At 40.2% G+C, this 22,184-nt stretch overlaps 1 protein-coding gene across 2 annotated transcripts; it reads left to right on the top strand.

The window, feature by feature from the left end:
* The first annotated feature begins 9,668 nt into the window (after positions 1–9,668).
* cxcl14 (chemokine (C-X-C motif) ligand 14) lies at positions 9,669–21,219 on the top strand. 2 transcript variants are annotated; one of them, XM_083785794.1, is made up of 5 exons: positions 9,669–10,035; positions 13,974–14,079; positions 18,115–18,228; positions 18,773–20,989; positions 21,025–21,219. In XM_083785794.1, the coding sequence occupies exons 1-4, from the start codon at positions 9,972–9,974 to the stop codon at positions 18,786–18,788; spliced, it is 300 nt and encodes a 99-aa protein (XP_083641920.1). In that variant the 5' UTR covers positions 9,669–9,971; the 3' UTR covers positions 18,789–20,989; positions 21,025–21,219. The 2 variants fall into 2 exon arrangements, with proteins under 2 accessions (XP_083641920.1, XP_083641919.1); XM_083785793.1 differs by having other exon boundaries at positions 13,971–14,079; positions 21,025–21,218.
* The last annotated feature ends 965 nt before the right edge of the window (positions 21,220–22,184 follow it).

The raw sequence follows: 22,184 nt of genomic DNA, 5'->3' as shown, positions 1-22,184 counted from the left end.
ACATACGTCATTACTGAGAGCAGTTATACAATATCTATATACGTATATAGGCATATACTATATACGTATATCTATATACTCTATACTCTATACTGTATAAAGTGTGTAGTTGTAAGTTGATTAGCGGTATTCTGTGGTCACTTTGGTCCAAAAACCGTGACAGCTGTTCCGCCATTTCAGGACCCCCCCAGAAAAACATCAAATCTGTGCCCGTATTGCTGGACCAATGATGACGAAATGACCATATTTATTACGTCATCATACTATATACATAATCAGTAAAAATAAAATACCAAATTGTGCCTGATCTGCTGGGACCAGAGTACGTGGTGTGTATGTGTATGACTAGCTCTAAATGATGACGTAAGAAATATATATAGTATATATGCATACTATATATGTATACATATATACTCCATACTCTATACTGTATAAAGTGTGTAGTTGTAAGTTGATTAGTGGTATTCTGTGGTCACTTTGGTCCAAAAACCGTGACAGCTGTTCTGCCATTTGAGGCTTACGCTGAAAAACATCAAATCTGTGCCCGTATTGCTGGATCAATGATGACGAAATGACCATATTTCTTACGTCATCATTTAGAGCTAGTCATACACGTATTTCTTACATCATCATTTAGAGCTAGTCATACATCAAATCTGTACCCATATTGCTGGACCAATGATGACGAAATGACCATATTTCTTACATACACACCACGTACTCTAGTCCCAGCAGATCAGGCACAATTTGGTAAATTATTTTTTTATTGATTATGTATATAGTATACGTATGACTAGCTCTAAATGATGACGTAAGAAATATATATAGTATATATATAGTATACTGTATAAAGTGTGTAGTTGTAAGTTGATTAGCGGTATTCTGTGGTCACTTTGGTCCAAAAACCGTGACAGCCGTTCCGCCATTTCAGGACCCCCCCAGAAAAACATCAAATCTGTGCCCGTAATGCTGGACCAATGATGACGAAATGACCATATTTCTTACGTCATCATTTAGAGCTAGTCATACACGTATTTCTTACGTCATCATTTAGAGCTAGTCATACACATACACACACATTTGAGGCTTACGCAGAAAAACATCAAATTTGTGTCCGTATTGCTGGATCAATGATGACGAAATGACCATATTTTTACGTCATCATTTAGAGCTAGTCATACATCAAATCTGTGCCCGGATTGCTGGACCAATGATGACGAAATGACCATATTTCTTACATACACACCACATACTCTGGTCCCAGCAGATCAGGCACAATTTGGTAAATTATTTTTTATTGATTATGTATATAGTATACGTATGACTAGCTCTAAATGATGACGTAAGAAATATATATAGTATATATATAGTATATAGGCATATACTATATATGTATACATATATACTCTATACTCTATACTGTATAAAGTGTGTAGTTGTAAGTTGATTAGCGGTATTCTGTGATCGGCCTGGTCCAAAAACCGTGACAGCCGTTCCGCCATTTCAGGACCCCCCCAGAAAAACATCAAATCTGTGCCCGTATTGCTGGACCAATGATGACGAAATGACCATATTTCTTACGTCATCATTTAGAGCTAAATGATGACGTAAGAAATATATATAGTATATATATAGTATATAGGCATATACTATATATGTATACATATATACTCTATACTCTATACTGTATAAAGTGTGTAGTTGTAAGTTGATTAGCGGTATTCTGTGATCGGCCTGGTCCAAAAACCGTGACAGCCGTTCCGCCATTTCAGGACCCCCCCAGAAAAACATCAAATCTGTGCCCGTATTGCTGGACCAATGATGACGAAATGACCATATTTCTTACGTCATCATTTAGAGCTAAATGATGACGTAAGAAATATATATAGTATATATATAGTATATAGGCATATACTATATATGTATACATATATACTCTATACTCTATACTGTATAAAGTGTGTAGTTGTAAGTTGATTAGCGGTATTCTGTGATCGGCCTGGTCCAAAAACCGTGACAGCCGTTCCGCCATTTCAGGACCCCCCCAGAAAAACATCAAATCTGTGCCCGTATTGCTGGACCAATGATGACGAAATGACCATATTTCTTACGTCATCATTTAGAGCTAGTCATACACATACGTGTATGACTAGCTCTAAATGATGACGTAAGAAATACGTGTATGACTAGCTCTAAATGATGACGTAAGAAATATGGTCATTTCGTCATCATTGGTCCAGCAATACGGGCACAGATTTGATGTTTTTCTGGGGGGGTCCTGAAATGGCGGAACGGCTGTCACGACAAATGGACCAGGCCGATCACATTACTTGCGCGCTCTGCTTGCGCAAGTAATGAACACACAGGATAGGTTCAGGTCAGGTGTCCTTAATTTGTTTGTAACTAGACTTAAGGCCAATGCACACTTTTATTTTTTCTATTTATATAATTCACAGGTGCATATAGGTCTAAAACTAGAATAAAACATGAAAGACCTGCACTGTCTCTGCTAAGAACGCACATAGATTAGATCAGGCCACTGGTGGCAATTACACTGGGACAGAAACTATGATTCTTGAGCTTTTGCAACACATATAGATCTAATCTTTTACAGTATATGGTTGTATAAACAAAGCAGAATAATCCTATCTCAAGAAGTGTGTGCCTGTTACCGCAGCTGTGAAAAGTTCAGATGTGCCAGAGACTGAAATAGAGAATATGATCTTTTCAGCTATAGTGTAAATTAAGCCTCTGTTTTGCACCCTGTCTGTCCGTCCGTCCGCGTGTGTGTCCGTCCGTCTATGGACATCTAATCTCCGGCACCGATCGACATGAAACTGTGCACACAAAGTCCTGCCAGACAAGAACTTCTGCCCCAAATGATTCACATGGGCCTGTTATTGTGCCAGTGTCACGGCTATTTTTGCTACTTTTGTTTAGAATGTTGAAGTGGGACATTAATTTACGAAAAAATTATGAAAATACAGAGATAAGAGGTTGCTGCCAGGCAGCAACTATAATGTAATGTGGCCCCCTGGAAAGAGTGTGGAAATATAGTGGCCCCTCTCCATCATTAAAGTTGCCCACCGCTGAACTAAGTGTAGCGTTTGAGTGGAAAATACCATCTAGAACATGCAAATCATACAGAGAGGACTTTTTAGATGCATGCATGAACAGTTGTTGAAGACTTGATGAGAAGTGGATGCTAATTTTCACAGTGTTTTGGTTTGAGACTGCAGCCTGTATTTAGATATCCAGACATCCAGTCTGCCTGCCCGCCAGCCCACATCCCTCACATGGTCTTTTCGACGTATTTCTCCCTTTCTCTAACTTTCTTTGTTTTACACACACACACACACACACACACACACACACACACACACACGCGCACACACACACACACACACACACACACACAATCCCCACAACATATGCACCATGTTTGACTCAGTAATAAACTGTTCAGTTCACAGTGAATTTCCTCTGTAGTTGCACAGTTGCCAAGTCCATTAAAAGCCATTAGATACAGAGCAGGTTGGCCCTCTGAAACAAGGGAAGTTTTACAATCTGGCCAGACAGACGTCCAGGTTTGTGCAAAGCAGTGAAAGTTACGTAACATTGATTCGCTGTTCGCTGTTCAAAGCCTTTTCCTTTGCAGCTGAACTCAGTGGCGCGGAGAGAATGTGAGAGCTGTCCAGAGGGCCTGTCTGCGTGTGCTGCTGTGGGGAGAACGTTGGAGGAACACAGTTCTACTACAACACGGACCTGTATTTGTATGTGAAGTGAGCAACATACACTATCAAAGTTTCAGAGTTAAAATAACACTGTACAGTGTATACTGCAGACCTCTTCATAGCATACACACTTAACATGTCATGCTTTTTAACTTTTTTGATTGCCAGAAGGACAAAAGGCACTCCCATATATTGGGAAATGATCTCATCAACCGTCATTTCAGCTGAAATTGCCTTTTAACTGAAACCACAAGTATTTCTCTTTCATTCTCTCTATTTCCTGTCCAGTCAATTAATTTTGTCCTTTCATTGTTCTCCTCTTGTCATTCAGTGAAGCATCAGACCTAATGAGCTAAGACAGCAAAAGTTCAACTCATTCTGTGCAATTTAAGTTCAAGACCAAAACTGATAAGAAGGTGAGTGTGGCAGATCATCTGCCGCAGATGGTGTCTTTTATCCTATTAAAGATGAAAAGGATTACTTTCAATCTGCCATGGAAGTCATTGGTCTGCAGACTCTCTCCTGCATCTATCCCGCTTTACGTAATACTAATTCAAGGTTTATGTGTCACTCACTCATACAAGGAAATGCAATTAAATATTGGTGTAACATAATAAAAAACTAGGTATAATACAGATACAAGAAAATAAATGTAGCACTATTAGCCTACTGTAAAGGTCTCTGCACACTGCTGCATTTTTCAGATTTTTAGCGTACTTAAGTGTAGGCCTACTCTAAAATAACCTTATATGTGTGAGGGAAAAAACACATAAATATAAATGTATACAGGCAAATTACTTGGAATTGCATTTTTCTTATACCTAGGTGGAATATGTTGCAGCCAGGGGGAAATATACAGAAAAGGTATACAATATAATTGGAGAATAAATGTACAACCGGCATACAAAAGGGACCAACATTTTACAATTTAGTGTGTGCCCAAAGGTAGATCGCAAACTACCAGTAGATCACAAAGTATAAAAAACTCTTTTTGGCATCTACCACTTGATCATCATCATTTTTCGACCGCGATCTTGGATTTCACAATGCTACGCCAGACTTCCCGGTCCTTCATTACCATCCCCAGTTCCTGCTTACTGATGCATGTGTCCCTAGCGATGACATCAGGGTACGACAGTTTTCTACCTCTGGTCTGCTTTGAGGCAGGACTCCAGAGAAGAAGGGAAGATATAACCTCATTGTCAGCTCTGTAGCAGTGGCCGGCAAACTGTGTTCTTCTGAATTGGACTAGTGAAGGAACACGGGGGAAAATTCTCGTATATTAGATCAGTCGATCAGGTGGCTCTTCCAAGACAGATTTTGCGCTCTCATTAGAAGGCGGGTGCTCTCATTAGGGCTCCACTAGATTGAGGAAGACAAAACACACTTTCTGTGTCTCTCTGTGGTGACTTTGTGACAACGCAGGCGTTAACGTGACCGCAGTGGCAGAAACAGTCCATTGCTGGGATGATGTGATTAAAAATGCTTTTAGCTCTTCTCAAACACCTTCTGGAACATGAGTCCCGAGGGAAGTCCACATGGTTGACTCGGTCAAACGCGTCACCATCTGCAGAACTTGCTGGTGATGGGTGGTGCTATCCCCACATACGAATGGTGATCGTCCCATCGGAAAGGTCTGAGTGGTAGCCGAGTAGAATGTCAGGACCTTCTGTGACCATGTTTTTTCAGCTGTCTGAGATGGTACACATGCAGGCACTGCCTAGCCTTCTTCACCAGTGTCTGTGTGCAATCCTCAGTGAAGTACACACCAGGGTAATTGAAACTGCCCACTGGCCATTGGTGTCTCATTGATCTTAAGGACCTCTGCCAGTGCGTACAGAAATCAACTGTCATTCATCTCCTTGACTCCTTGGTTTTACTGACGTTCAAGAAAGGGCTGTTTGCATCTCAGTCAGTTCTGGCAGTCAGGAATCCATGGATTGAATAGAACAAATCAGGAACGGCTCAAACAGCTATTTTAAAACCAATCTTTTTTCAAATCCTTTTGGAGATTGAAGGAATTGAATGGAATGCATTAGTACTACAAAAACTCTTGTCGCTAGCTGCGCCTTCACAGTCTTTCTCTAAATGTTCCAAGTTGTTGCTCAAAACAACGAGCAAAGTGGACCACCCACGCATCTTTTGGGGGGGAAAACAATGTATGGGCGTTGGACCAAAATAACCAATTATTTAATAATGACTGGCTCTCCATTGGTGTTCTGTGTGCATGTTTCATTGTCACTGTTACTCCTCCACATATCATGTGTGTTTTAATGTGAATTTATTGTTCTTGGTAGAAGCCTCCTTAATTGTTACATTTTTGGAGAGTCATTTCCAATTCATAAGGGAGACACAAACCTACCAGTATGTTAAGTGAAAGAAGAAAATCAACGAGGTGCTCAATGGAGGTACAGAAAAGGTTTAAAACGTCGGCTGGTGCTTCAAAGATCAAAGAGACTGAAATGCTGAAGAGAAGGCAAGTACTTGCCCTGATGAAGACTCCTTAGTCGAAACATGTGGTGTTTTAACATTATTAATAAAGTACCTTGATTTTATATCCACCCTAATTTCTATACTTTTTTGAGTGCTCGTATCGTTGCCTTCTCTTCAGCCTGCCAGTTAAGTGTGACAGAGCAGAGGGACAGAATTAAAGACGGATTGTAATGCTATCACTTCTTCCACCCTGACAAAATAAAGAGAGCTATAGGAACAGCCGATAAGAACAAAGTCTTTCCTTGTGTACTACCTTTGTTGTCCCTCATCCTGCACAGTGCCGTTTCCCTGATAATGGCGATCTTATAGCATTCCATGGACGCCTTGGACGACCTGTATCTCTATCAGCAATTTAATTTAGGATTTTCGGAGATACAAGGTTCCTACAGGGCAGTAATGATCAGGACAAATGAAGTTACTCATAAGACATACCGGTCGGTGTTGCTTCCGGTCCCACGCGGCTGTTAGGAATCAATTCTATTGTACGGTCCAGATTTTGGACTTTTGAATTAGCAAATGAAACCTGCACCGTTTCCATGTATGTTCATGTTGTGTGCACTGTAATGTAAAGTCATGGTTAAAGGTATATTCAGTGATTTCACTCAAAAAACCTTAGGTTTCGTTTTTGGCTGTGGGACCCAGCCTTTCGTCCAATCAGGATAGAGAGTCAAAAACGAAACCTAAGGTTTTTTGACCCCCAGGGGTTAACTGGGGACAGGGAGGAACTCCTTATATGGCCAGCACTTTCTATAGTAGGGAGGATTATCACAACAAAACAAAATAAGTGATATTTTAATTAAGTGAAATCACTGAATATACCTTTAACTTAATGACGTTTACATTGTTTCAAAGGGCGGCTGTGGCTCAGGAGGTAGAGCAGGTCGTCCAATGATCCCTGGGTCAGCGGTTCAAATCCCGGCTCCTCCTGTCCACATGTCGAAGTGTCCATGGGCAAGACACTGAACCCTACAGTGCCACCAATGAGTTGGTCGGTGTGAGCTCGCCACCATTGATGTGTGAATGTGGGAAGTGAGGACGCTGGCGTCGACTGTTCGCCACGATCACCTCCCAATGTATGAATGAATGAACCATTGTAAAGCGCTTTGAGCACTTGGAAAAGCGCTTTAAAATGCAATTCATTATTATTATTTCATGCCTTCTAGAGAATATTAATAAAATAAGAAAACATTTCAGAATTTATTTATTTTTAATATATATTTTCTGGCGGGAGGGGCTGTTACAAAAATTAATATGACGTAAAGTGAACATCACAGTTGATTTGGTCACTGTTGAGGTCCATACACACATGAACACATGCACGCATGCACACATGCACGCACGCACGCACGTACGCACACACGAAAGCAAGCATGCACACACGAACACGTGCACACACACACACACACACACACACACACACACACACACACACAGTGGGTAGAGAGACATTTCATGGCCACTGGTTTGACTGATGACAGGAGCTGATTGCCTCAGTGTCCAGGGCAGGGAGGTGAATACACACTGACACACACACACACACACACACACACACACACACACACACCGCCCTGATGATGCAATATGGTGATGAATGTTGTTTGATTCTGTGATCAGTGCGTCCCAGGTGGGAAGGGTCGGGCCCTCTTCTCAGGGCTATCTTTTACAGGCCAAAGGTTCAGTCTGTTGGCATCCTCTGAACAACAATGGCTTTTATTCATACATTTTTTATAGAGCACAGTGACACAAAGGACGGAATCCTTTAAGAACGGAAACAAAGGTTGCATCCCATAATTTCATTTTGCACGGCACGACAAGATAAACTGAAATAGCCTATAGTGTAGGCTACAAAGAATGGAGCAACATAGAATGCAGATGTTGTCCCTTTTGTAGTTTTCCTCCCTTTTAATTTGTGACCATTATTACAAAGCAATACTGTAGAACCTCGAGACCTTTCCGGGTCTTGAGGTCATGAGGTGTGGGTGTGGGTAAAGAGAGGCCGTCTCATAATGAGAAGGTGGCCTCCTGACCCACCCATGTCTACGTATCCAGTGTTCCCGGAGCAAGACACTTAACCCGTAACCCCCCCCCCCCCTCCCTCCCTCCCTCCTCCCCCTGCATCATGACCACAGACAGACCGTGAGCCATATAGGTGAAGCTGAAATTGAATTTATTACCACACCGGATTAACGAAAGTCTCTGATTAACAATCAAGGAGGAACTCATGTTTATCTCATGGTCACTGGCTGTGGTGGAAAGTAAACAAGTATAGACTACATTTACTTATTAAGTACTGTGAAATTTTGAGGTATTTGTAGTTTTAAATAGCCTATTTCCAATTTCCAATACCTTTACTTCTACTCCACATCTCGGATCCAAATATTGTACTTTTACGCATACTTTACTCAAACATTTATTTTAAAACGTTAGTTATTACTTACTAGTTACTTTGTAGACTTTGATTATTATTATTATATTACAAAACATACATCAACTACTTCAGCCCTATTTTCGCTAGCATATATTTGAAAATACAAGCTCACAAAACAATACAATACTGCTATTTTTAAAAGATTTTTATACATTCAGAAGTACTTTTGGTACTTCTGAATTATACCAAAATACTTTTACTCAAGCACAATTTGAATTCCGGACTTTAAACGAGTATTTCTATATTGAAGTATTTATATACTTTTACCTAAGTAAAACATTTGAGTACTTTTGACACCACCGGTCACTTGACCTATAGGCTGGTACCCTCAGTGGTTTAGCACCTGCTTTAAACCATGAACCCTCCACTCACGGTAAATTAATGATTATTATCAGTAATTGTGTTAAGAGGTGAATGGCTTTGGCATAAGAAGAAAGAAAATAAGAGTGGCAGTGCAAAAAGATTATTATATATATATATATATATATATATATATATATATATATATATATATATATATATAATAATCTTTTTGCACTGCCACTCTTATTATCTTTTTGCACTGCCACTCTTATTTTCTTTATTATTTATTGTCCAAACAAGCCGAGATATCTCTCTCTCTCTCTCTCTGTGTGTGTGTGTGTGTTTTGTATATTTCCATCCACACCCCTCCTTCCTTTTTCATATTCTCCACTTTCTCTCTCGCAGGCTAAAGGGCTCTATTTTCGTCACCGCTAAACCACATATCCCTAAACTTTTTTTTTTACTATTTTGAAAACCATTTTTGAATAGTTCAACTAGCCAATCTGCATTGACACGTTGTGAGCTTGTAGACTGGCCATTTTAACTATTCAAAAATGTTTTGCAAAATAGTAAAACAATAAAAAGGCAAAGAAGTTTAGGGATAAGGGGTTTAGCGGTGACGAAAATGGAGCCCTAAGTGTTTGATTCGCTGCCTGGCCGTGCATATTAATGAGGAGGGGACAGCGAGCTGCTTTTTAAAAGCTGCTGCCTGCCTCTCCAAACAGCGGAGAGTGAAGTAAAGAGGAGAGAAGCAGAGACCGAAAGAGAAGCGAGTGACGTTTTCTTTCAAAACACTCTCTGGACACTGGACAGAACGCGTCGCTCAACGCTCCAGTGGAATTCCAAGGCAGAAACAAAACAACCCAAGTTGTTCCCTTACTTTTGCTAAGCGTAGCGAACACTCGTGCAAGTGGATATAACATTTTGTGACATTTTCCACGGAGACTCCGGCTGGGTGGTCAACGTTTGAAGAAGATTTTATTTTTTCATACCCCCCTCCCCAATCAGAAGAGATGCACCGGTGTACAGTAGCATTACTGTTGCTAATTGTTGCTGTATTTTTCCTGAGCGCAGAAGGTAAACCCGTAGGTTATTTTGTCCTAACTTTTAAGTTAAGAAAATTCAAACGGTCACTTGACTTAACGGAAACATTAGTGGCGGTGGGACCGATGCGCTTTTCACCAATTCACATAGCCTAGGGTCATTCTAATGTAAAGTGTGTGAAATATGTTACTGGTTATATTCAGCTGGCACTATGGTAATCGACTTTTAATAGTTTAGTGTTAAAATGAGTTATAACACATTTTTTTGTGTTAAAATCAAGTGGGAATTCATCCAGTTACACTTCCCAGTGGGAAGTTCCCCCTGAACCAAAATGGTTAATCATAAATAATTAATACTTTTTAATAATATTATTGCCAGTTTGGCTTATTGTCCATTAATTTGGCTTACATTTACAGTAGCCCTACAGTGCTTCTTGTCCAAACGTACTGCATTAGTGTGAGGTGGGGCCAAATGTTTGAATATTCAGCAGGCCTAATCACAACATTATGAAACCACTTTTTGTTTTCTCAACACCCTCCCTACCCTAAAAACAAAAAAGGAATATAGGCTATACATAGGCCTATTATGGGCTACTCTGGCATTATCGATTATTATTTATCTATCTTTAATAGGTTTGTCAAGTAGCAATACCACTACAGAACTACTCTGGTGCAAGTAAACGTTTGGTAGGCTATTCACAATTTACTAGATTAAAAGTACTGAAGTAAAATAAATCCCAAAAGTAAAAGTAGCCAACTCAATATAAAAAATGTCCTTGTTTCAAGTTTTCAAATGTCTATAATGTGAAAATCTTTTGCAAATAGAGCTTGTTGTGAGCTTGTAGATTGGCTATTTTCAAATTGACAAAGTACACGTATAGCCTATAGGGCTGGAGTGGTTAATGTATGTTTTGTAGTAGTTAGTAGTAGTAGTACTATGAAGGAAGCATTTAGATCAGGGGTATTCAATTAGATTAGGCCGTGGGCCACAACTGTAGAATGATTGTGTGTGGGGGGGCCCGCACAGTGTGCACGCAAAGCACGGACATTTTTGGGTTCTCAAAATGCTTTTTGTGCTCAAACACGAAGACTTATGTATATATCTGCACAGTAATGAGCAGGATAATATGTCTATACAGGTATATGCCACCTTAGAATAGATGTAGGCCTAGAGTCAGTCTAGGCCCTAGACTGACAGTGCATAAACAGCATTGCTTTGACATTAACGACCATCAGCTGGACACACACACACACACACACACACACACACACACACACACACACACACACACACACACACACACACACACACACACACACACACACACACACACACACACACACACACACACACACACAGAAATGTCTATTTGTATGTCTCTAAATGTTTGTATGTCTCTAAATGTTTGTATGTCTTTAAATGTTTTGATGAATTGAACAATGTGGACCCTGTTGTAAACAAGTGTAATGCTTAATTGGGTCGTCCACTCACAGTTGACAGTCTTTGTATTGAGTTTGTGCTTAAAATGTACTGTAAATTCTACAAACTGTTAATAAATATTTCAATCAATCAAAACACACACACACACACACACACACACACACACACACACACACACACACACACACACACACACACACACACACACACACACACACACACACACACACACACACACACACACACACGCACACACACTCACTCTGCTGGTGGCAGTTCAGAAACCCTTCCACGACCACCAGTGCGACATCATCGTTAGGCAGATTGTTTTTTAAACAAGATTTATTTACGTGAGAATAGTTTATCAGACTATAAAGATCAGATTACATAGAGCAGTGATTCCCAAAGTGGGGTTCGGGGTCCCCCAGGGTCCTTGAAGCAGTTCCAGGGGGTCCCCAGGGAAATGATTTGGAACCAAAATGAACCCTTATGGGTCTGTAACTCTGAGAGTGTACAAATGGACCCTAGCAGGGTTTATTATCGTGAGAATGATGGCTTCCATTTTCGCATTGCAACTTTTCAGGACTAGAAAGCCTGCAGTTTCTATTAGCTTGGATTCTCCATTGATGTCACTGTTGGGTGGGTTTCTGAACTGCCCACAGCCCTCCTATGTGACACAGACCGAGTAGAAAAAAACGTGCCATTTTATCATGATTATTAGTGAGGACCTATTATATGAAGATAGGTTGAAAAGTGGTCCTTTAATGATTACCGTCATTATGGTAATCTCACAATTAATATCGCACACACCATACCTGTAACTTTTATTAGCCCTCTTATTATTCCCAAAATAATGGTTCACATACAGCACATAAACTGGTTCACATACAGCTCATAAACTGGTTCACATACAGCTCATACACTGGTCTCATACAGCACATAAACTGGTTCACATACAGCTCATAAACTGGTTCACATACAGCTCATACACTGGTCTCATACAGCACATAAACTGGTTCACATACAGCTCATAAACTGGTTCACATACAGCTCATAAACTGGTTCATATACAGCACATAAACTGGTTCACATACAGCACATGCACTGGTTCACATACAGCACATACACTGGTTCACATGCAGCACAGCACATAAACTGGTTCACGAAAAGAAGCTGCGGACAGAAGAAGCTGTGTGCAGGTTTTTAGACAGCTGGTGGATGGAAATTAAGCTCCACCTCCGTGGACGACTGACGCGGAGAAGAGCGTTTCCGGGAATCTGGCCGTCGCGCAAGTCGTCCGCGGAAGTGGAGCTACTTTTCCATCCACCAGCTGTCTAAAAACCCGGAAAAAGAAGCTGTGCGCAGCCGAGAACGTGCGCGGCTCTTTATATAGTGTGGCAGCACCTACACAGCTCATAAACTGGTTCACATACAGCTCATAAACTGGTCCACATACATACAGCTCATAAACTGGTTCACATACAGCACATAAACTGGTTCACATACAGCACACATCACAAGCCCTTGCAACTCAGGTAGGTAGCAGCAGGATAGTGGACCCAGCCACTGACATTTTAAAACGAGAACAGACCCCAGAGAATATACTTAGAACATTAATACATGCATAAACATGTTTTATTCATTTACTTTTCTTTTCAATGTAGACTCATTCTGTCAAATCAGTTTCTCTCCTGATAATTTGTTGAAATGCAAATCAAAGCCTTGTAGCTAGAATTCCTCTTTGACTGAAGACTACATTGGAAGTATTTCAAAATGGTTGACACTTGATATTTAAGTGCAATCCACCTAGGGAAAGGGTGTGTATTTTCTGAATGAAACACCCGCAAAAAGTAGTGGGTATATAATATGTAACTGCTGCCAAAACCACAGTCCTCATGAGGGAGTAAAGACTCCATGGTGGGAATTTAAACTTGTCAGCATTACATTAAAAGCTCCAGTTTCTAACTTGCGCCACTGGTTGAATATGAATTGAATATAAATTCAACCTAAATTGTATAGTTTATATCAAAATCATATTACCTGTAGGGCCATTCTACTTCTCAAAAGGTGGATGTTTCTTCTCCATTGCAGAAAAAAGATCTTTAAGAGAAAAGGGAAATTGTTAGTTAAGAACCGTAATTGTCGTCATTAAATTGCATTTCCGTTTCTGATATAAAATGCCTTTAGCTGACTTGTTGCAAGGTACTTTTTGATTAAATGGATTTCCTCCTGGCCCCAGCACAGTCAACAATCTACAATGCCTTATGGCAGGAACACACTGTCCGCCTTTTGAAGTATGCAGGTAGTCATAAGATCGGAATGCAATGATGAGTTGATACATTTTGTATTTGATGTTTTGGATCAACTTCAGTTCTGACAATCACTTGTCAATGTACATTTTAGATTATTTTGTGGTGTTTTGGCAAAAACCAATTTATTGTCAACGCATGCACATGAATCTTTACGTCAGTGCAATTTACTTGTTTGATTGTGAAAGTAAGTCTAAATGGGTGCATTTGATTTGTCAGCAGCCTACAAGTGCAGGTGCACTAGAAAAGGGCCGAAGATCAGGTACAAGGATGTTCAGAAGCTGGAGATCAAACCCAAACACCCGTTCTGTCAGGAGAAGATGATATTGTGAGTCATTATTGTTAATTGCTCTGTCATCCAGTATCCACCCTCTCTCTTTGAATCACTCTCTTTCTGTCTCTCTGCCTGTCTTTCAGTTTTTTTGCTTACTTCTCTCTCTCTCTCTCTCTCTCTCTCTCTCTCTCTCTCTCTGTCACTGCTCCTTCTGTCCATGTCATCATATCGGTAACAGGTTTTCTTTTCCACCAGTTGTGTTTGTAACACCCCCACACCCATTAAACCATGTGGCTTCTATAGCTGCATCAAAACATCCTACTGTCAACACTTAAGATGACTCATAGTATCACACATATTCATTTTCATGGATAATTATATGCTTCTGTAACGGCTCACCGAGCCTAGGGTGGTTATGATGGAAAAAGGCAAGGTGGTAGATGCCAAAAGTTGTTTATTCAATTACTTTTCTGTGACATACAGAGTGAAACAATAAATGTGCAACAATAGTGAACAAGGTGAGCAGGCTGAGCAGGACCAAAAGCAAAGAAAGCAACACTGCACCCTATACTAAACCCCTCCCAATACTGACTATCTGACTGGTAAACAAAAGAAAACGCTAACTGACTGACTACTCTAATCTTATGCCTACCATCAAACAAAAGTACAAGTGAAGGTGCCTGCCTAACTAGCTAAGGTGATAACAGTGAGAATACTAATATGGAAAATACTCACTATACTACCTGCTCGTTATTCACAGTTCAATGAAAGCACTTATGACTTTATATAACACTTTGTGATAACTCTCTCTTAGGAGGTTTCTTAGTAGATAGATTTGTACAGGTTGAACACTCTTTCCCTGCACGGGGGGCGCGCTGTCACTACTCTACTCTAGAGACACAATTACAGACTGACAGCGGCCCGGAACACAGTCTTCAGTGGGACTTTATGTCATCAGGTGGGACAGGGTGGAAGCGCTGGTTGGACGCGCAGGATTGGGAGTAGGCGGCCAATGGTGAAGCGTAGGGAACGCTTCCCACCAATGGCTGCGCAGGACGGATCTGCAGAGACGACAGACAAACATAGACATAATAGCAGACCCGCGCCCCGACATCCGTAACACTCAATCAGAGGCTCGCTTTGATTTGTTTAGGGGGCAGCTGGGGGATAATGGAGGGTGCTGCTCAGTCTGGGTACTGTTTCATCGAACACCAGAACGCTCGCCTCAAAACGCAGTCGCCCAGGGCACGATTCTGGTGAACTCTGAACGGTCTCTACCTGGTATTCTAAACCTAATTCCTAACCGTAACCTCAGTAAAACGGTGCCAAAACCTAACCTCATTGCTAAACGTAACCTCAGTAAAACTATGTCTAACCCTACATTTATTTCTAATCTTATCGTGAGTACAACAAATACAAATATACAAGAACAGCTTCACTGAGCGGTCGGCGAAAAGAAAAAGAGGGCGAGCATGTTTTGATGAGAGCATTTCGGTTACCGTTTAATCTTGTAACCCTGCCATTTGGGACGGTTCTATAACTTTCTACATGTTTTTATGGGTGTTTATTGATGCATCAATGCTTTACCAATCTGGGAACCCATTCAGTCTCTGGGGACACCACCGTCTTTTTTTTTGTGTAGAAACAAGAACTTGCATGGTAAAGTCCCTGCCCACCACCATGGAGGTTGTGGGTTTGAATCCACTGTGGTGCATTGTCCGATGTCTGTGCGAACACAATTGGCCCGTGTTCGGGGCAGGGGAGCCGGGTGATATTTGTCAGTGCATGTATTCCTATGGGCTGGGGCGGCACCTGTCAGCATGGAGCGTTGGGCGGGAGGGTGGGGGCTCCTCACCTTCAACCTACCGGTGGGGGCTCCTCACTTGCAGGTAGTCGGTAGGATACAGCAGTGACAACACAAATGTGTGTGGGGAGGAATTCATTGGCATAATAATGACTAAATTAGATTCAATTAGATTGGTAGATAGATGGAGTATTCTATCCATCTATAGAGAATTCCTCACTTTCTTATGAATTTGCTTTGAGGCTGGTTTTCCTTTTAAGCCTAGATCACTGTGCAACAGATTTTAGGGTTATGTCATCTAATCTGGAGTAATGTTTGGTGTTCAAGTCATCTCTTTTCTTTTGTAATTATTAATAAACTATGCTGCCTCCTGCTGGTATCTCGGAGTACTTACACAAAGAACCCAGTGGGCAAAGACAGAGAAAACAGATTTTCTGGGCGATGTTTGAATGCAAATGTAATTTTAGCATTGCTGAAATGAATTTAAGCTTCTGTATCCAGTACAGAGTAACCTTACAGAGTAAATCTAGGTAGAATTCTCATATAAAAATAACCTAACAAAGTAATGACATGTATTACACATATTTGTGATATACCAACAATACTAACATTAGCAATTACTTTTATACACACTCACTTGGTTTAATTAAAAAAAAAAATACACTCTCAGAGTTAAATGAACACTGAGGATTCTACTGTGTAAAGTGTGAACACACACTCACACACACGCGCACGCATGCGCACACACACGCCCGCACACACACGCCCGCACACACAGCATTCGCCACACAGCTCTTATTTAAGGCTGGTCTATTAGCATTAGATGGTGGCCACCAGCCACTGGTCCCCAATGAAAAATGAGCCCCAGCAGGCTCCGGAAAGACAGAAAGAAAAGGAGAGCTCTCTCTCTTTCTCTCTAGTTGAAGCCAGTGGCTTATGGCACTCAGTTTAACATTCAGAGGGGCCACTCCTACACACACACTGGGAGCCCCCAAACCTCTTTTCTTTGTCTCCATGTTTTGTTTATCACTCACTCCCTCTCTTTCTTGCTTTCTTTTTCTTTCTAGCTGTCACTACGATCATTTACGTCACTTTTGTTCTCTTTCTCATCATACGCCATCTTTCTCTTCTATCTTTTTCTCTCTCTGTTCCACTTTTACTTTAATTTTGTCTCTTTCTTCTCTCTTGTTATCGCTAATAATTTACTCCATGCTGTCCATTTTTATTCTGTCCCTAATTTTCTCTCTGTCCCTAGTACACAGTAAAATCGCGATTATCTAACTCTAAAAATTAACTCTTACATTTTCAGCCATGATTGTCCTGTGCATGAAGTAGCTAGCTAACATCCAACACTGCGGTTGGATGTTCACTGCAACAGGTGAATAATAATGAGAAGAAACTAAAGCGTAAATTAACACACTAATTAGGTTAGATTTCACCCTTCCCAAGCAGCTATGGGCAAACATTCAGTGTGCGTTTAGCTCAATCACATGGCAATAATGCGCGTGCGTGCGCGCACACACACACACACACACACACACACACACACACACACACACTGACATACATTACCCAATCTCTCTTATTTCTCAAAACACCCCCACTTACACAGCATGGCATAACTCTTCATTAGAAAGCCCACTGAAGTGTGTAAATAAAAGCTCAATAACCAGATGAAATGACAGTTGAATGGGCAGCAAAACAAGTGGAAAAAGCCCCCTCAATCAAATCGACTCGCTAGTGTTGAATGCATCTTTTAACAGGAGTCAGGTCTCCTCTCAGCTCATATCTTATGTTTTGGCCAGCCATTGACTGTTTCACTAGATGTCAAGGCACCGTGGAGAGGCTGGTGTTTTTCCCACATTTCTGTTGCTCGGCCTGAATGTGCCACATGCAGGCAGCCTGTCTCTACTGCTGCCCTGTGCACCCAGCACTCCCATACAGCCAGGTTCACTTGGCTACAGCCAGACTCAAAAGACTCAGTAGAGCTTGGACGTTGAAGGCTAAATTTGGCTTCACGTTTAAAACTTTATTTTTTCTTTTCTTTTAGCAAAACAAAAAACATGGTGTGATGCTATGTGGCACATTTTTTACAGGGTGGCTCTGTAGGACCGAAACCAAAAATATATATATTTATATTTAACTAACATTAAATGTAAGTTAAACCACATTTGTATAATTAATAATTGTGGTTTTGGTTTTGTATTGCAGTATTTAGAGAGTTTGACTTCATATTTGTATGTAACACTGACACTAACATCTTCTCTTCTCTCTCATTTCCCCAGCGTAACTATGGAAAATGTGTCACGGTTCAAAGGTCAGGAGTACTGTCTTCATCCCAAGCTTCAGAGCACCAAGAACCTGGTCAAATGGTTCCGCATCTGGAAGGATAAACACAGGTAATCCCAACAGTATACTTAATGTCATTTAATGTATTCCCTGACCCTGAACAGGGCGGGCCTCAGTGTAAAAGATATATTGTATCCCGATGGGATTCACCTGTAATAGTAAAGATTACAGGTGAAAATTAAAGCCTTTAAACGCAAAGCCAATGGAGGGAGTGCACACACAATATCAAATTAATACAGCTGCAGCAGCTCAGGTTGACCACTGCAATTTTAAAGAAAGCTAATCCTAATTATACAGCAGATGGATGTGGGGGATATGGGGAAACATAATGTTTTATAATTGCAATGCTGACAAAAACAGATATCAATGAACTCCAATATGTAAAGAACTTTCTCTCAGTAACAGTATTGTATGCTGCCTGATGAATGTTAATTCTACAAACTGTTGCACTATACAGTACATGAGTGTGTCATATCCTATACTTTATTGTCTGTCCTGCATTAATCTATCTACATGGTGGTTAAATGTTTCTTTTTCTGATTACCAGAGCATGCAATATTTGCAGTCAGAGACATTAACACACTTCTTTTGCAGGGTTTACGAAGCCTAAAACCTTTGGCTTTCCAGCACATGCAGACTGACGGAGAAAAGTCACACCACCCCCGGGACTGTGTTTTTGTTTTGTTTTTAATTGGTGACGTACAAGACATAACCTACAAGAAGCCGTACTTCTATCTCTCTTCTGTCTGACATCTATGACACAATTTAAGAGATATCTGTAACTATCTGTAACCTGGGATTCTTGTACTGTAGGTGGCCATCACGCCACGCTGTAGTTACTGTCACTCACCTCTCCACTATTTTCAACTGTGCTGTAGTTATTTTGTCAAATAGCAGATAAGACACGACATAGCCTGGTCGGTGTTCAAATTGCTCTTGGGTTTGTCGAAGTCGCATCGAAATGCAACGTGCCGTTTCATCGGATCGTTGTACTTCTCTCAAGGTACATTTTTAATGTTTGAAGGAACAAACAAACTATCCCTTTTAAAATGCTCTGTTGATATTGTAAGACTGTTAGATATGATAATGATGGCAGTTTGTTTGATATTATTCCATCGCCAACAGCCACAGCAATTTGAACAGCCACACATTTGTTTGCTGGTTTTAGAGGCAGGCAGGAGTTGTGAATTCAACCCCATAATGTCTGGTATAGATGTCAGTTTTGGGGCAACATTATATTTGAGTCAGTCAGCGTCTTGTTACATATAATCCAGGGGTTACATGATGTCTGTGCGTGCAAGTGTGTGTGTTTTAGGCAGATGTGTCAAGCTATACTACTCAGCCAGGTTTATCAGGCTTCAGCAACCATCTTGTAAAAATCCTGTCACTTTCAAATTGCAGGGCATAGATTAGACATGATCATTATCCACAGAAATGGAACTACCTAGTACTGTTGACCCCAAAACGAGTGTTAAGTTCAATATGTGAAGCTCAGAAAGCTTTGATACCTTGGCAAATGGAACCATTATGGCTAAGCATTCCAGCATTTGTTGTGTAAAAAGACAAAAGAAATAAATTATCTTAAGTCTAATTTATACTCCATAGTACGATGGTGTCACTGTTGTGCGATTAAGTATAAATTAAGCCTTACTCACTGTCCTTACTGTATGTCACTGTACAAAACAATGCACATCGCTGTGCACCATTTTAGCTGACATTATTCACTTGCCATTTATATTCACTCGACCTAAATAGACTAGGTCAATTCAGGTGTAGTGAATACGTTTGGCTATCTATCTGTCCTCCTGACTGAGTTGTGTTGTATGGAAACTTAAGTGGTTGACGAGTTTTATAATATTACTTATCCTGTTGTATATCGAATCAATATTTTCAAATGTGTGTTATTTTGTACACTATGCATAAACATTGTAATCATGACAGTTCTGATTGTTTTGTTGTCACCAAACAGAATCCATACCACATTTTCTTTACTTTTGTTTCCAAGAATGTGCATTACTCTTGTTTTATATCTTATATATATAAATATAATAATAATATTAATTATTATTATTTTGTAAATAGACCAATATAGCCTTTATGTTAGTGAGGATGGATTCATCTTAGGACTTTCTAGTGTAATGTATATTGTATAATTGTATAATTGGGTTAGAGTTGTTTTTCTATTTAAATTTTGGTAACCAATTTGGAGGGTAGTTGTTTGGATGGACCCACCAACAGCACGCAGTTAAATATTCCACTCAGTGTAAAACAATAAAGCAATAGACTGTCTAGAACTGACTACATCACTTCCTTCCATTCCTTTATACATATTAAAGGTAAGACATTTAATAACCCTGTCTCTTCAGCTCTTTAGTAAACAGAAAACTAATTTTCGGGTAGGGTTACCAAGGGTAGGGTTACCAACTCTTTTAGGTTACAGAACTCTGAAATTGAGAAAAGTGCATTTGTAAGTAATGACACAAATAGAAATAAGTAGACGCAATTAGAACTGTAATGTAATACAATGATAAATGGGTTGAAAGCTCATTGGGTGAAGATGGGTTGCAAGTTTGCAACCCACCTGAAATGTATTCAAAAGCTGGGGAGACAGGGAGACCCCTACAAAGAATGTAAAGTGTAAAAAAAAGAATAAGAGAATAATGTTGTTTATTCTTGTCATACCGTACCGTTCTTTACTTCTCCTCTGCAGTTTGTGAGAGCAGTGAGAAAGTGTTACGCCTTATTCTGAGATTCGCCACTAGATGGTAGTATATGCTTGCTCACTTGTTATATGGAAAACTCCGCAGGTCAGCTGCATAGACTGTAAAAGGTCAGCTGCAACTAAGGCTGCAAGAAGTAGGCCTACTTAGGGGTTTCACTTTTTTTTTACTCTGTCTACATTTATTGGATATCTTTAGGTACATTGCCGATTGAGATTAAATGATTAAATTTAGATACATTATTATAGATTAAGATCAAATAAGAATATGATGATTATGATTAAGGTGTATAAATAATTGGGGAATGGGCCTTTCTGCATAATGAGTATACGTTTATGTTTTATGTTATCTAGGCTACATTAAAAATGTCGGATATTTATGAATTGCATTTATTTTCTACTTTTGTTAAAGTAAAATATCCGAGTACTTCCACCTGCTCTGATTCCATGATATACTCACCTAGAAATAATGCAAAACAGTAAAAGTGTGTAGTAATTTAGGCCTATGTAGAAATTATCAGAGAGAGAAGGAGAGAGAAGAAAAAATGCAACAGTCATTTTGAGATTGTAACAGAGATTAAGATACAAATAAATGTGACTTGAATCTGATAAAGGATGGGCTTTATTGGCGCTTGTTCATTGCTCAATGAGATAATTATTTTTGAGACGAGAAGTAGGCCTATTTATTAACACGACACACTGATAAAGACGACACACTGATAAAGCATTACACTTGTAACACGGGTGTGAAGTGAGGGGCGCTCTTATTGATTAGGTGATGTAATGATGATGTGAAACAAACATTGAACTAAAAACAAACATCAAACATGTATAAAAAAACAGGAAATCATGTAGGAAGGTAAAAGGGAAAGGAAACATATACAGTATTAAGTAAGGCCCTTATATGCAGTTTCCTGGGGGAAAGGGGCGGGGATGAAGATGTGTCATCATCATGAGGCTAAAGGAAAACAAGTACACTACACTGCAATGCATTCATCTACGGTATTTTAACTGCTTTCATAATGTTAAATAATAATATGGTCAATCAATGGGTTGCATTGTATCTGACAGAAAGTGTCAAACAGTCAAATTGTGAGAGCGCCTGAGCGTACATATCGCACAGCCTGAGCATACACACATCGGTACACACATACGAATGGCTGGCATTTGCGCGTGTGTGTATGCTTGCACGCACGCGCAGTGTCAGTGAGCGTGTGTTTCTGTTTCCACGGGGAGGCGGGGACATCAGCTCCATCCTATGGCTCCATCTCTTGTGGGTGTGTGTGT

The sequence above is a fragment of the Protomyctophum parallelum genome (genome assembly GCF_964188405.1).
Source record: "Protomyctophum parallelum genome assembly, chromosome: 16".
NCBI classification, from domain to species: Eukaryota; Metazoa; Chordata; class Actinopteri; order Myctophiformes; family Myctophidae; genus Protomyctophum; species Protomyctophum parallelum.
The sequence above is the reverse complement of the archived record's forward strand: the minus strand, read 5'-3'. Positions and strand labels throughout refer to the sequence as shown.

What these genes read in the sequence shown, in the direction of transcription:
- cxcl14 (XM_083785793.1), top strand. Translation starts at nt 9,972, where the DNA reads ATGCACCGGTGTACAGTAGCATTACTGTTGCTAATTGTTGCTGTATTT. An exon ending in ATTTTTCCTGAGCGCAGAAG is followed by an intron (nt 10,036 to 13,970) that starts GTAAACCCGTAG and finishes TTGATTTGTCAG; the next exon opens with CAGCCTACAAGTGCAGGTGC. An exon ending in TGTCAGGAGAAGATGATATT is followed by an intron (nt 14,080 to 18,114) that starts GTGAGTCATTAT and finishes TCATTTCCCCAG; the next exon opens with CGTAACTATGGAAAATGTGT.